This window comes from Elephantulus edwardii, unplaced genomic scaffold (genome assembly GCF_000299155.1).
Source record: "Elephantulus edwardii isolate Elephantulus edwardi_28Jun2011 unplaced genomic scaffold, EleEdw1.0 scaffold00103, whole genome shotgun sequence".
Lineage (NCBI taxonomy): Eukaryota > Metazoa > Chordata > Mammalia > Macroscelidea > Macroscelididae > Elephantulus > Elephantulus edwardii.
In genome coordinates, this window is record NW_006399853.1 from 566,481 (window position 1) to 578,859 (window position 12,379).

General features: G+C 45.7%; 1 protein-coding gene across 1 annotated transcript in view; it reads right to left on the reverse strand.

Annotated features, from left to right (window-relative positions):
• Positions 1 to 11,987, reverse strand: part of ST8SIA5 (ST8 alpha-N-acetyl-neuraminide alpha-2,8-sialyltransferase 5) — a 72,900-nt gene extending 60,913 nt beyond the window's left edge. Inside the window, exon 1 of the mRNA XM_006891690.1 lies at positions 11,857 to 11,987. Within this exon, the coding sequence (XP_006891752.1) occupies positions 11,857 to 11,987 (131 nt within the window). The remainder of the gene's footprint in view (positions 1 to 11,856) is intronic.
• Between the last annotated feature and the right edge of the window lie 392 nt (positions 11,988 to 12,379).

The following is a 12,379-nucleotide window of genomic DNA, read 5'->3' on the forward strand; positions in this document are numbered from 1 at the left end:
CAACAATGAATGAATGGAAATCCAAAGTCTCGGTAACTTTTCATTGAGATTAATAAAATTATAAAAATATCATAATAATGGCCAAAAGAGGATGGAAACCAAAATCCAACCTACTGCTGCTGAGTCAGCTCCAACTCGTGACGACCCTCTGCTGGGTTTACAAGGCTTTACGTCTTAAGAAAAGCAGACAGATCCTTTGTCCCAACACATAACTGGTGGGTTCAAACTACCAACCTTTTGGTTATCAGCCCAACAAGTAACATACTGTGCCACCAGGGCTCCTTAAAATGAGAAAGTATTTAGAAATGTTAAAGCATTAAAAAAATAAATCATGAAAGAAACGTAAAAATACTTGGATTTGAAGTTAAGGAAAAATACTCCAGTACTTACTAGCTAAATAACCTTGAAGTACTGTGCCTGTTTCCCTGCCTATCAAATGAGGATAGACAGAAACCCTACCTGTGTCACAGGGGCTGTTGTAAGGATACACTGTATTCATGTATAAAGCAAGTGCACTAGTACTCAGGGCACAGTAGATGTGACGCAGTTGTTACTTGTGACCATCCTCAAACCTCAGGGACAAAGCTAATGCATGGCATAGCCCTTTGGCTAACAGTGCAATATGTGCCAGACAAAGACACCATGGTTCCTTGACAAACCACGCCTGAGGATAGACTAACAAAAATACTGTCAACTCATCTCACACAACTGCTCTTAAGACCAGACAAAAAGAGCACGATGAAAGAAAATTCTATGCCTATATCATTCACGAACATGAGAGACAATATTCTAAATAAAAATATTCGTTGACAAAATCCTGTACTGCATCTATTAAATAATCTTAATATGGAAAAGCAATGTTTATCCCCCAAATGAAAGGCTGAACATCTATTTATGTAATTTACCATATCAGATGTAAAAAAACCTTAAAAACTATACAGCTTTTCCTTACAACTTTAACATCCATCCAATAAAGCAAAACAACACATCTGAGTACGTCGGACAGAGGAGCTGCCTTTCTGTGAGAGATTACCTACGAAAGAACAAGAGAAGAGGAAAAAGAGAAGGCAGAGGGGGCTGGGGGAAGAGGAGAAAACACTACACAAATATCATACTCAATGGTGACATTTGCCAGCATTCTCAAGTCAGGATCCGTCACACCGTATTTTAAAAATTAAGTCAAAATAGATCAAAGATCTCAGTGTAAGAGCTAAAACCTTAAAACTTAGAAGAAAACGTAGGTATAAATCATCATGACAGTAGATTATGCAATGATTTCTTAGATAGCACAACAAAGCCCAGGAATGAGGGGAGGGGAATGCAAATAGGTAAACTGGTATTCATCAAAATAAAAAATGCTTGTGCGTCAAAGAACACCATCAAGAAAGTGAAAAGACAGCCCACTGAGTGGGAGAAATTTTTGCATATCATATCTGGTAAGATTCCTATATTTAGACTATTTAAAGAATTTTTGCTAAGCAGTGATAAAAGAGATAAATAGGCCTCCTTTACAAAATTATAAAACAGGAACACATATCAGAACCACAGTAGGACACCCACTTTACTCCTACTAGGATGGGTAGAAATTATTTTTACAGTGGAAACGAACAACTATTGGTGAGGAAGTAAAGGGATTGTAACTCCTAAACAATGCTCAAACTCTCCGCTGTCAAGTCAGAACCAACTCATCGCTGAATCTCCAGCGGGTTCTCAGAGGCTGTAAATCTCATAGGAGAAGAATGCCCATCTTTCTCCAACAGAGCAGCTGGTGGATACAAACCCCCAGAGAGATGTCACCTTTGGGTTAGCAACACAACTCCCTGCAGACTAGGCCACCAGCGCTCTCTCGTAAACATTGCTACTGGAAATACAGACTGGCACAGTCACCGAGGGGGGAAACTGGCAGTTCTTCAAATGGTGAAAATGGCAGCGCTATCATATGACCCAACAATTCCACTTCCTGGGTAAACAAGCAAGAGAAATGAAAACATATATCCACGGGGAGAAAGTGTTTATTTCTTTTCATAATGGCATGATTTCTAACCAATCAAAAGAAGGAAATAATCCCGATGTTATCCTCTGAGGGGAACAAAACGTGGTATTGTCATAACAGCACATTACTCAGCAGTAACAAGAAAGGATGATCCAGTACCTGAGATCACGTGGGTGACCCTTGTCAGTAAGAACTCATAATCCTCGCGCCTGAACTGAATGTAAATCGCACAGGAGGAGATGGCCCATCTTCTCCCATGAAGCCACTAGTGGATTCGAACCACCGGAGAAGGACAGTCTTTGGGGTTAGCAGAGCAACTCCAGATGGACTAGGAGGCCCCCAGGGCTCCCCAAGTGAAAGAAGCAGTGAGCCACAAACAAACTATCTCTTGAATAACCCCAGTTCTGGGAAATTTTCTAGAGCAGGTAAATCTATAGAGATAGAAAGTAAACCAGTGGTGCATGAGGGATGCACAACTCGGCTAACACATAAACCCCACTGAACTGAACACTTTAAATGAGTGAACTCTATGGTCTCTAAATGACATTTCAATAAAGCTGGGTTTTTTTATAAAAAGTGTTAAGGGGAGCAGAGATCAAGATAAAACCAGGCTCTTCATTATGTTACTTTTATTGAATGCTACACTGAAGGTCCTAGCCAGTGCAATAAGAAAGGGAGGAGGGGGGAAGGATAAAATCAGGACCAAGGGGAAATAAAACAAAACAGTCTACATAGAAATTCCAGGAAAAAGATATATGTCATTTAATCATTAAGTGCTTTATCAAGGTTGCTATTAGAAAATCAATATACCAAAAAAAACCCAAATTTATTTCTATATGCTAACAATAAATATTTACCAAATAAATTTTTTGCTTTTACTTTATTTCTTTTTAATTGAGTTTATGGATTATATTTGGTTTTCATTCAGTCATTTAGACACATTTTTTTATTTTATTATTTTTGTGTGCGTGTACCATCAAATCAGATCTGACTGGTACAGGAGGAGATTGCCCCTCCTTCCCCGGCAGAGCATCTGGTGGATTCGAACCGTGCACCTCTTTGATTGTAGTTGCAGCTTCTTGCCACTAGGCCACCAGAGCTCACCTAAGACACATTTTTTATAACATTAGTTATAATTTACTAAAAATTAATCAATTACATTTGTAATTAATATTGCCTCTATTGTATATCGCCTTTTCCTTTACCCAACTTATCCATTTATTAATTTTCACTCCCCTCTCCCTCCATTTTCTGCCTAGTAACCCGTCAAGAATGATTCTGGGTGTCAGTCTTCCCTTGTTGATGTTGTTAGGTGCCATCGAGTTGAGTACAACTCAAAGAGATCCCGTGAAGAAAAGATCTGAACCCTGTCCTATCCTGCGCCATCCTCACACTTCCTGACACAAGAGCCTATTGCAGCAGTCACTGTGTCAATCCACCTAGTTGAGGGTCTTCCTCTCCTTTGTCAACCCTCCACCATTCCCTTCTCCAAGGAACAGCCCCTTCCTAATAATGTGCCCAAAGTATGTGAGGCGAAGCCTCATCATTCTTGCCTCCAAAGAGCACTCCGGCTGCATCCTCTCCAAGACATATCTTCCCTTAGTTTTTTTAGAATGATGGCCTAATGGACAATTGAGTGGTGTCCATCTCTGTAACTATAAAGAATGCTGGAATGAATGGGGGGGGGTATGTAAATCTATTTGTCTTGCAGCTCTTGTTTCTTTGGGCTAAGTGTTCTAAATGGCTTTCCTAGCCATTGAATTTGACTTGTCATGCAGATGGGTGAGAATACATGCACAGCGCATATTAATTAACCCGTCCATAAGAGGATTGGTTAATCTCACCAACCGACAAGGGGATTGGCTAGTCTCACCATTAAATTGAGTAGATTCAGCAGCAGGAAGGAAGATCTTCCCCACCAGCAAAGAAGCAAGAGAATGTAGCATGTCTTTCGGGCCCAGAAAGTCTTGCACCGACTGCTAGCCTCTCCCTCCTTCTCCCTCCCCCATGGAACCAGAGCTAAGAATCTTTGCCCAAGTTTGTGGGAGGACTGTGGTAAGGGAGGGGCCCAGAGAGCCAGTATTGGCAGAACTGAGAGCTTTGTAACACTGACTTAAAGTTGTGAGGTTCAAGACTGAGGTATCCCTGAGTATATTTCAAAAGCTGTCCTGACTGTATTCTGCTACTAACCTGAATTATTATTGCCTCTTAATGTCTGGATGGTCAATGAGCCTTCACACCAGATTTTGGACCAAGAAAAGCAGTGTTGAGATGAGTAGAAAGAAGTGTGGGGCAGAGAAGGCATGCATGTCTGACCTCATGGGAATTGCTTCTGCGTTGCTGATGTGGTTGACAGGGACAGGTCTCCTTTGGGAAGTTGGCAAAAATCAATATGGCCGTCCTCACAAGCCCTTGCTTTTTTTTTTTTACAGTGTTATATACTCAATAACGAGGTTGCAAAATCAAATGGTATTTCTATTCCCAACTTAGAAAATAAGCTTCTCACAACATTCTTTTTTATAATAGAGGATGGGAAGGAAAAGAAGAAACAAATATATAAGTGTGTGTGTGTGTGTGTGTGTGTGAATTAAGCTACAAAAACCATACACATCTTTCAAATCCACCAGATGCTCTGCTGAAAAAGGAGGAACAATCGCCTCCTGTACCAGTCAGATCAAATTTGACGGTACACACATAAAAAAAAACCCCATACACATCCTTTATAGAGAACTCTAAAACTTCCTTGGAAGATGAACATTCAGAAGAACATTCAGGGCTAACTGATCTACTCAGAGGATGAGATAAAATCATAAACAAACCAAAAATGTAAGTAACGTCTTTTCCAGCTTAAAAGCAATCAAAACATTGCCTTTAAAAAAAAAAAAACACATTACCTTTGCTTGCCCCTCTTTTAAAGTGTAAACATGAAGCCCCTAACATATCAGGGTTAGTGAGTTCATGAACTAACAAATGGAACTCAGGTCAAAGGGAAGGCATGAAAGAAGGGATCCAATGATGTTCTAAGCCCCTAATTCTTAAAATAAATAACTAGAAATCCTACTTTTAACCCTTCTCTTTTCAGGCTGACACCTAGAAAGAGTAATCACTCAAATCATTCCTTCACCTCCTGCAATGATGAGCCTGTCCCCAAATTGCCCTGTCTCTATTTCCAAATCCAGTGGACACATTCATTCCTACCCAGTTGATTTCTCTGCAGTGGCAGTTGACATTCCATCACCGTTAATCCTTGATTTCCATAACATGTCTCCCCTCATTTCTCATTCCCTTCCTCCCAAGTCCCAAGGGCCAGCTCTGCTCTTTCCTCAGCCCCTCAGGTGTCGGTGGTCCTCAAGGATCTCTCCAGACCACAGGTGTTTCCCCATCACTCCTGCTCCTAGGTGATCTCATCCAACCTCATGCCTCAGGCCAGTGTTTTCCATACAAAAGTGTTTCAACCTAGTAAGCGGTAAAGTCAATTTAAAGGACTACTCCCAGAATTTTTTTTTTCTCAAAAGAAAGTACAGTAGGAAATATTAGTACCTCATTTCTCTTAATAAGGCCATGTATTGATTGTTTCACCACAGGTCTTTTTCAGTTGTATGTGTATATGAGTGTGTAACATATTTTTAGAACCCAAGGTATAAGATTGTTTCCCTTGTGTATCACATCTATAGAACAGTTTGAGATGACCAAACTCATTGCCATTGAGTTGATTCTGGCTAATATCGACCCTCCATCTGGTTTAGGAGGCTGTAAATCTTTATGGGGGAGATTGCCCTTCTTTCTCCTTCAGAGTGACTAATGGGATAGAAACCTGATTGTGTTGTTAACAGCCCATTATGTTACTACGCACTGTGGCCAGCAGGGCTCCATAATTGAGATGACTACCAAAAATTCAATGTTGCCACTCCTCTGGGTTTGTGAGGCTGTAAATCTTTACCAGATAAGACTGCCTCGCTATTTCCCTCGGAGCAGTGTGTGGATTAGAACGTTTGCCCTTTTGGTTAATGGCTCAAAGCATTACATACTCCAGGGTTTCTTTTGAGATGACTAGTGGGAGCCCTGGTGGTGCAGGCAATGGGGGGTTGCATTGTTAACCCAAAGGATATGCCTCTCTTGTGGTCAGGCCATGATATGCTGTTCCGATCTCTCAAACACTTTACAATCTCAGAAATCCCACGGAGGGTCAGCTATGAGGCGGTTCCCATTCTATAATGACCCTTCTCACATGCACCACATGTTCTCCATATTCGGGCTCTGATTTCCATGTAACTCTAATACTCCAGCTACATAGAATTACAAACTCTCTATAAATGTAAAGAAATGACGGTAGTTACAGAACAGAATTATGTACAGAAATGATGTTAGTCTTAGAACAGTGTTTAGGTCTTTTGTGCAAAACTTCCTCTTAGTCGTATTCGACTTGACAACACTTAAGCACTGCTAGTGAAACTAGTGCTGTTTTATCTGGAGGAACACTCTTCCACTTTGTACATCACTCTCTGTCAATGTGCTGTATGAGGAAACCTGGGTTGCTGTGATGCTGAACCCTGTACCACTGGGGTATCAAATACCAGAATAATTTCCCAATGTGGAAAGTATTTGGTGGAGCTCCCAGTTGTAAAACAGGTTTGGAAGCAGGGGTGGCATCCACTTCCTAAACCACATGCCTCTGGAAAACCTATGAACTTGCAGAAATTATGATGGTTCTAGAAAGGCATTAGGTCTTTTGTTCATAGAGTCGCTATGAGTCACATTTTAATCGACGGCAACCAACAACACATACTCTTTAACACTTTGCTCAAGCTGTGTTTTATTCCTCTTCCTTCTTCCTGTGCCAACAGATCATTCATTCTCTTTCCTTTAAGACTCTTTCCAATCGCCTCCATGTACCTTGAGGTCATCCTGATTCATTTCAGCTCCCTCTCGTTCTTAGGATCTTTTGTCCATACCCCAAGCAGAGCTTATTTATAAACTGGGTGCCTTTCTCCTGTAAACTCCCTGGACTCTGGGGTTGTGTCTGTCTTGATCATCACTGAATCCTCAGCACTTCATGTCATGCTCAGTATAGAGTAAACCTTCTTAAAGTTCATGTTCAATCAGGCACAGTCATAGGGAAGCCAAGAACATCAAGGCCAAATGGTATCGATTTGTTGCTTGCTTTTTCCTCCTAATCCACATGGTGTGGGCTCTCCAGCAGACATGACTCCCTCCTTCTCCCCTTCGACCAGTGGAGGTATCTGTAAAATGGGCTGCCTTCCGGGCACCTTTGCAGAAGTGAGTCAACACAAGAAGAAGTGGGCAAAGATCCAAAGGCACAGACACACATTGGCCAACACCCCTCTATGCCTTCTGGCAGGGAGACTTTCTAAATTATCACTGAGATAGCAGGATAGCCTACCCTCCCTGTGCTCTCACGGTCTTCAAGAGCTGGTCAATAGATCCCTGGCTGAACACATCAAACCAGCTCAACAGAGAAGCAATAAATGCTAATTTCAAGGGTTCCCTAGGCCTACAGTGGATTTCATGCAAACTTCTCACTTGACTGGGCTATGACAACAGTGTCCAGCCTCTATCTCCAGCCTTCCCTATAATGGATCCAATTAATCATCTTTATCAGTGGTTCAAGGACCAAGCCTGGTTTTGTTTGGCCTAATACACTGAGTTCAAACTGCTCTTCTAAACTTCAAAGGCTTTTCATTGAGACCACAGTCCCTCTGATACTAGTTGTTACATTCATTTCTTAATGATGTGTCATCCAGTTCCTGTCTCTATATACCCCCTACATGCATCATTCGCACTCATTTATTTGTTGGCTAATATTTTTACCGAGAATTTACTATGTGCCAAGCATCCTACTTGGTGCTTAGGATGCAGCTGAGAACAAAACAGAGTTAATTTCCTCCCATGTAGAACTTCTCCTCTTTAGCAAGGTTTCTCAGCTTCAGCACCACGGACTTTGGGGGCTGGATAATTCTTTGCTGTAGACGGCAGACACTGTAGGACATTTAACAGCATCCCTGGCCCCTATTCACTACATGCCGGTAACACTCTTGTCTCTTCAGTTGTGGCAATGTAAAAATATCTTTTAAAAAAAGTTTCTAGACTTTGCTTTGCTGAGGGAGTAGAACTGCCTTCAACTGAGAACCACAGAAAAAGAACAGTGGTTCTTAAGTTTATTAAGCATATAATATTAATATTTAAATTAAAATTAAATATTAAGCATATAATAAAAAAAGCTGGAGAACTTGTTAAAAAAAACAGGTTACTGAATTTTATCCTATGTAAGTAAGACTCAGAGCCCCAGGAACCTGTCTTTCAACGGCCCTGCAGGGCATCCTCATGCAGGCAATATCTAGACCTCTGTTTAAGAATTACTCATCCTGAGCTCTGGTGGCCTAGTGGCAAGAAGCTGCACTGCAATCCCAGAGGTACAGGGTTCAAATCCACCAGATGCTCTGCTGAAGAAGGAGGGATAATCTCCTCCTGTGCCAGTCAGATCTGATTTGATGGTACATACAAAATAACTGTTGCTGTTGTTGTTGTTGTTGTTATGTGCTGTCGAGCCGCCTGCGACTCATAGCGACCCTATGTACGACAGCCCTAAACTCCGTTCTGTCCTGTGCCAATCGCACTGTCTCTGACACTCCCATCCCAATTATCCCAGTCACTGAATCAATCCACCTCATAGAGGGCCTTCCTCTCCTGCGCCGTCCCTCCACCCTCCCAAGCATGATGTCCCTCTCTAAGGACCGGTCTCTCCTCACAACATGTCCAAAGTATGTTAGACGGAGCCTCAGAATCCTTGCCTCCAAGGAGCCAACCGGTTTAACCCTCTCCAGGACAAATCTGTTTGTTTTCCTAGCAGTCCATGGTATTCTCAATACTCTTCTCCAGCACCACAGCTCAAAGGCATCAATTCTCCTTCTATCCTCCTTGGTCACTTTCCAACTCTCTGATGCATAACAAGTGACTACGAAGACCATAGCCTGTATCAGACGCACCTTAGTCTCCAGAGAGACACCATTGCTCTTCAGTACAAAATAATAATTAAAAATTTTTTTTTAAAAAAAAAGAATTACTCATCCAGTGTTTTTAGAAGAAGACAGACCAATAATCACAATATAAGGTGGGCTTTGAGCCAGTTCAAACTGGTTCAATCATGGCCAACACAGTGAAATTAGAGCATATCCTAACTTGTAAAATGTGAATGCACCAGAATGACAAAAGGAACTGGAAATTGGGAGGCTCAGAAGCAGCAAAGAAAGTCCTTTCAAGAACCTAAAGTGAGGAGAGCGTGGATTATGCCAGAGCCATGGAGCAACCCTTTTTCAAAGCAGCATAGCTGGCCACCATCTTTGAGCCAGGCATCACTGTTTCTGACTCTGTAGATCAAGAGACTTGGTTGCTATGAAATGCATTCATTGGCCTTGTTTTCTAGGAAAGAGATTGAGTTCCTAACACAACATTAACCTGAGATTTTTCCTGCTCCAGTTATCATTCTGGTGCATGTACATTTTTACAAATTTGGGTCCAGTAATCCACTAATTCAGGTGCTCTCATGGCCTGGTAAGAAGTGGTAAGAAGCTAAGCTGCAATCCCAAAGGTACACAGTTTGAATCTCCTTGGGAGAAGGATGTGCAATCTGTTTCTGTACAATTAACTGCCTCTGAAAACCCACTGACCATTCAGCTATTGATTGGTTCCAACTTGACGGTACTCAACAATAACAAATCGCTCGAGCTTCAACTCACCAACCACTGAACTGAAGCAGGAAGAACCAACCTGAAGCCCTAGATACAAACCACCTAATGTAATCGGGATCTGTACAGCAAACAAGGCTGGTGAGCAGGTGAACTGGGTACAAAGGTGTGAGGTCAAGGAGACGGCCCTGAGGACTTACCCAATTATTAAGCCAAGTTCTGTAGGGTGAGCAGGTTGTGGGGTAATACGATACAGTCTCCACATCGACTCCCACTGTCTTTGATTCTGTAAGTGCACTTCCCCTCCACCTATTCACTTCAGACCCTTGATTCAAAGTTCCGTTTAAATTTCACCTCCTCCAGGCAGTCTTCCCTACCTACTCCACTCTCTGGCATCTCCTCTCTTTGTGACTTCTTGAACAGGTTAGCACTTATTTCCTGTCTCAAGTCTCTGAGTTCAAGGTCTCTATGCACAAGTACCACACTATCGTTTGCACAGTCCCCATAGCAACTTGCCAGGACCCATGATATCCAAGTTCTGCTCCCTCCACTTCTCAAGTGGAACTTACAAGTGGCACCAGTGCCACTTGGAGAGTCAAGGTGTCTGAATGGGGCGGTTGGGTGACAGACTGGTAAAACAACTGAACCCTGGGAAGCAAGCCCAGCCACCCAAGACCGGGGAGCCCTTGCCAGTGTTAGCAGTTGAGCTGGCTTTTGCCCTGGACACTGATACTCTGCCCCGGTGACAAAGAAGAAGGGCTCTGGCCGCCCCTGCATCTCTGGGTAGGTGCCAGCAGGGGGCAGGCACCCAGCGCCAACCTGCCCAGGAACAATGCCAGGACAGCAGCAGGCGGAGGCCGCAGAGCTGCAGCGGGCCACCGGGGCCCAGCTGTCCTTGCACAGGGTCATCTCTGGAGGGTGGGGGAACCAAAGGAGGCGGCAGGCCCAGTGCGATCCAACAAGCCAGGAGGCTGTGAAAATGTCCTGTAAGCCACCAACTCCACCCAGAGTCAACAGCCACTGTCCGCCAGGGAAGAAGTCTCCCTGGGAAGGTTAGGAACAGTGAGTGGCTGGACAGAAAAACGACCCAGGACAAGGAGTATCCAGCTCCCCAGCCCTGGAGGTGTTCCTAAGAGGTAGAATTCTCTCAGGTCCTAGCAGCCTAACTCCCCTTCCCATCTGCACCTTCCCAGCCCGAGCGCAGCCTTGACTAGGTGCACAAGTGACTGCTGGGGTCCCTCCAAAGGGAACAGCTGTTATGTGAGGCGCTGGGGAGACAGGGCGCTTCTACAGCCAGGGCGGCTTCTGTATTCCATTCCTTTCCATCTGGGGGAGGGGAGGCAAGCGTGGGGAGACGCTGGCAGTCAAGGCAGAGGCCTCCAGCAGCGAATGGGGATGTCTTTCCACGAGAGACTTCCTACGGCACCCTTCCTCCACCGCTAACTGCGGGCAGGGTGACCCGAAGCGCGTCTCCCCTCGGTCCTCACAGCAGATAAGCAAACGGTAGGCAAGCTGGGGATTGGGGCTGAGCCCGAGTTTCTAAGTGACACCTCCTTCCAGTCTTTCTCTGAAGGTAGTTCTTCTGTGTTGGGGAAGGGGATGTGCAGGGGGGGGCTAACTTCGGCCTCAGGTCTGACCTTCCCTGCTGAGGAGGAGAGCCATCTGTCTCCGCAGCCAACAAAGGCTGTGAACGGACAAGAATACAGTATCCCTTCTCCCAGCCCACCATCACCGCCTGAGGAGAGGGGGCGGCTTTGTCCCTCCATGGGTCCCCACAAAAGTTCAAGACTCACCAGGTGACTCTAACCAGTTTTGAGCCCTCATCCCGGGAGCCTCTTCCCTAACCTAATGCCCATGTGTGAGAGACATCGCTGTGACCCTCACGGCTGCTCCTGACAGTCAAAGGATTTAGCGTCAGCGGGGCTGCTCCGAATTCCAACCATCTCCCCAATTCCATGGGGAACAAAGTTGAGGAGACCCTCAGCGGGCCTTGGACAGGCACTATCCTCCGGCTCCGAGCATATGTGCGCTCTGGGCTCAGTGACCCCAGCCTGACGCGGCGGCGCTCAAGGCCAAGCGGAGACCCCTCGGCCGCTCTCCCGCGGACGATCGCGTCCCGCGCGCCCCCCGTGCACCCCGGCCACTAGCGGACTTTCTTACCGCTTAATGTAGTTCCTGCCGTACAGGATCTGTTGCAGCAAGGTCACCAGCGCGAAGGCGCAAATGAAGATGAAGAGCAAAGTTCGGTTCCCCAGCAGATCGCGGTTGGCCGAGGGGTCGGCGTAGCGCATCCTGGCGGCGGCGCGCGCGCGGCGGGGCGCGGCAGACGCGGGGCGCAGGCGAGCCCGGCAATCACGCGCGGGGCTTGGAGACCCCGCGGGGCGCACGTCCGAGCCGACGCTTCATGGCACGGCCAGGCGGCCCGGGGACTCCGCGCGACAAGTTTCCGGCTGGTGCGGCCGGAGCGGGGGCCACCGTGCGTCCCGGCGCCAGGCGAGGTGGCGCGCAGCGCGGGGCAGTCGCCGGTAGCTCGGCCGAGGCCCTGCCTGCCCGGCTGCCACCCTCCCGAGCTCCGAGGCCGGCAGCCGATGTCCCCGCGGAGGGGCGACGCCAGGTGTCCCGCGCCAGGGGCGGCCCCTCCCGCCGAGGTGATAGCCAATAGGAGGGAGGCGCCGGCGCCGAC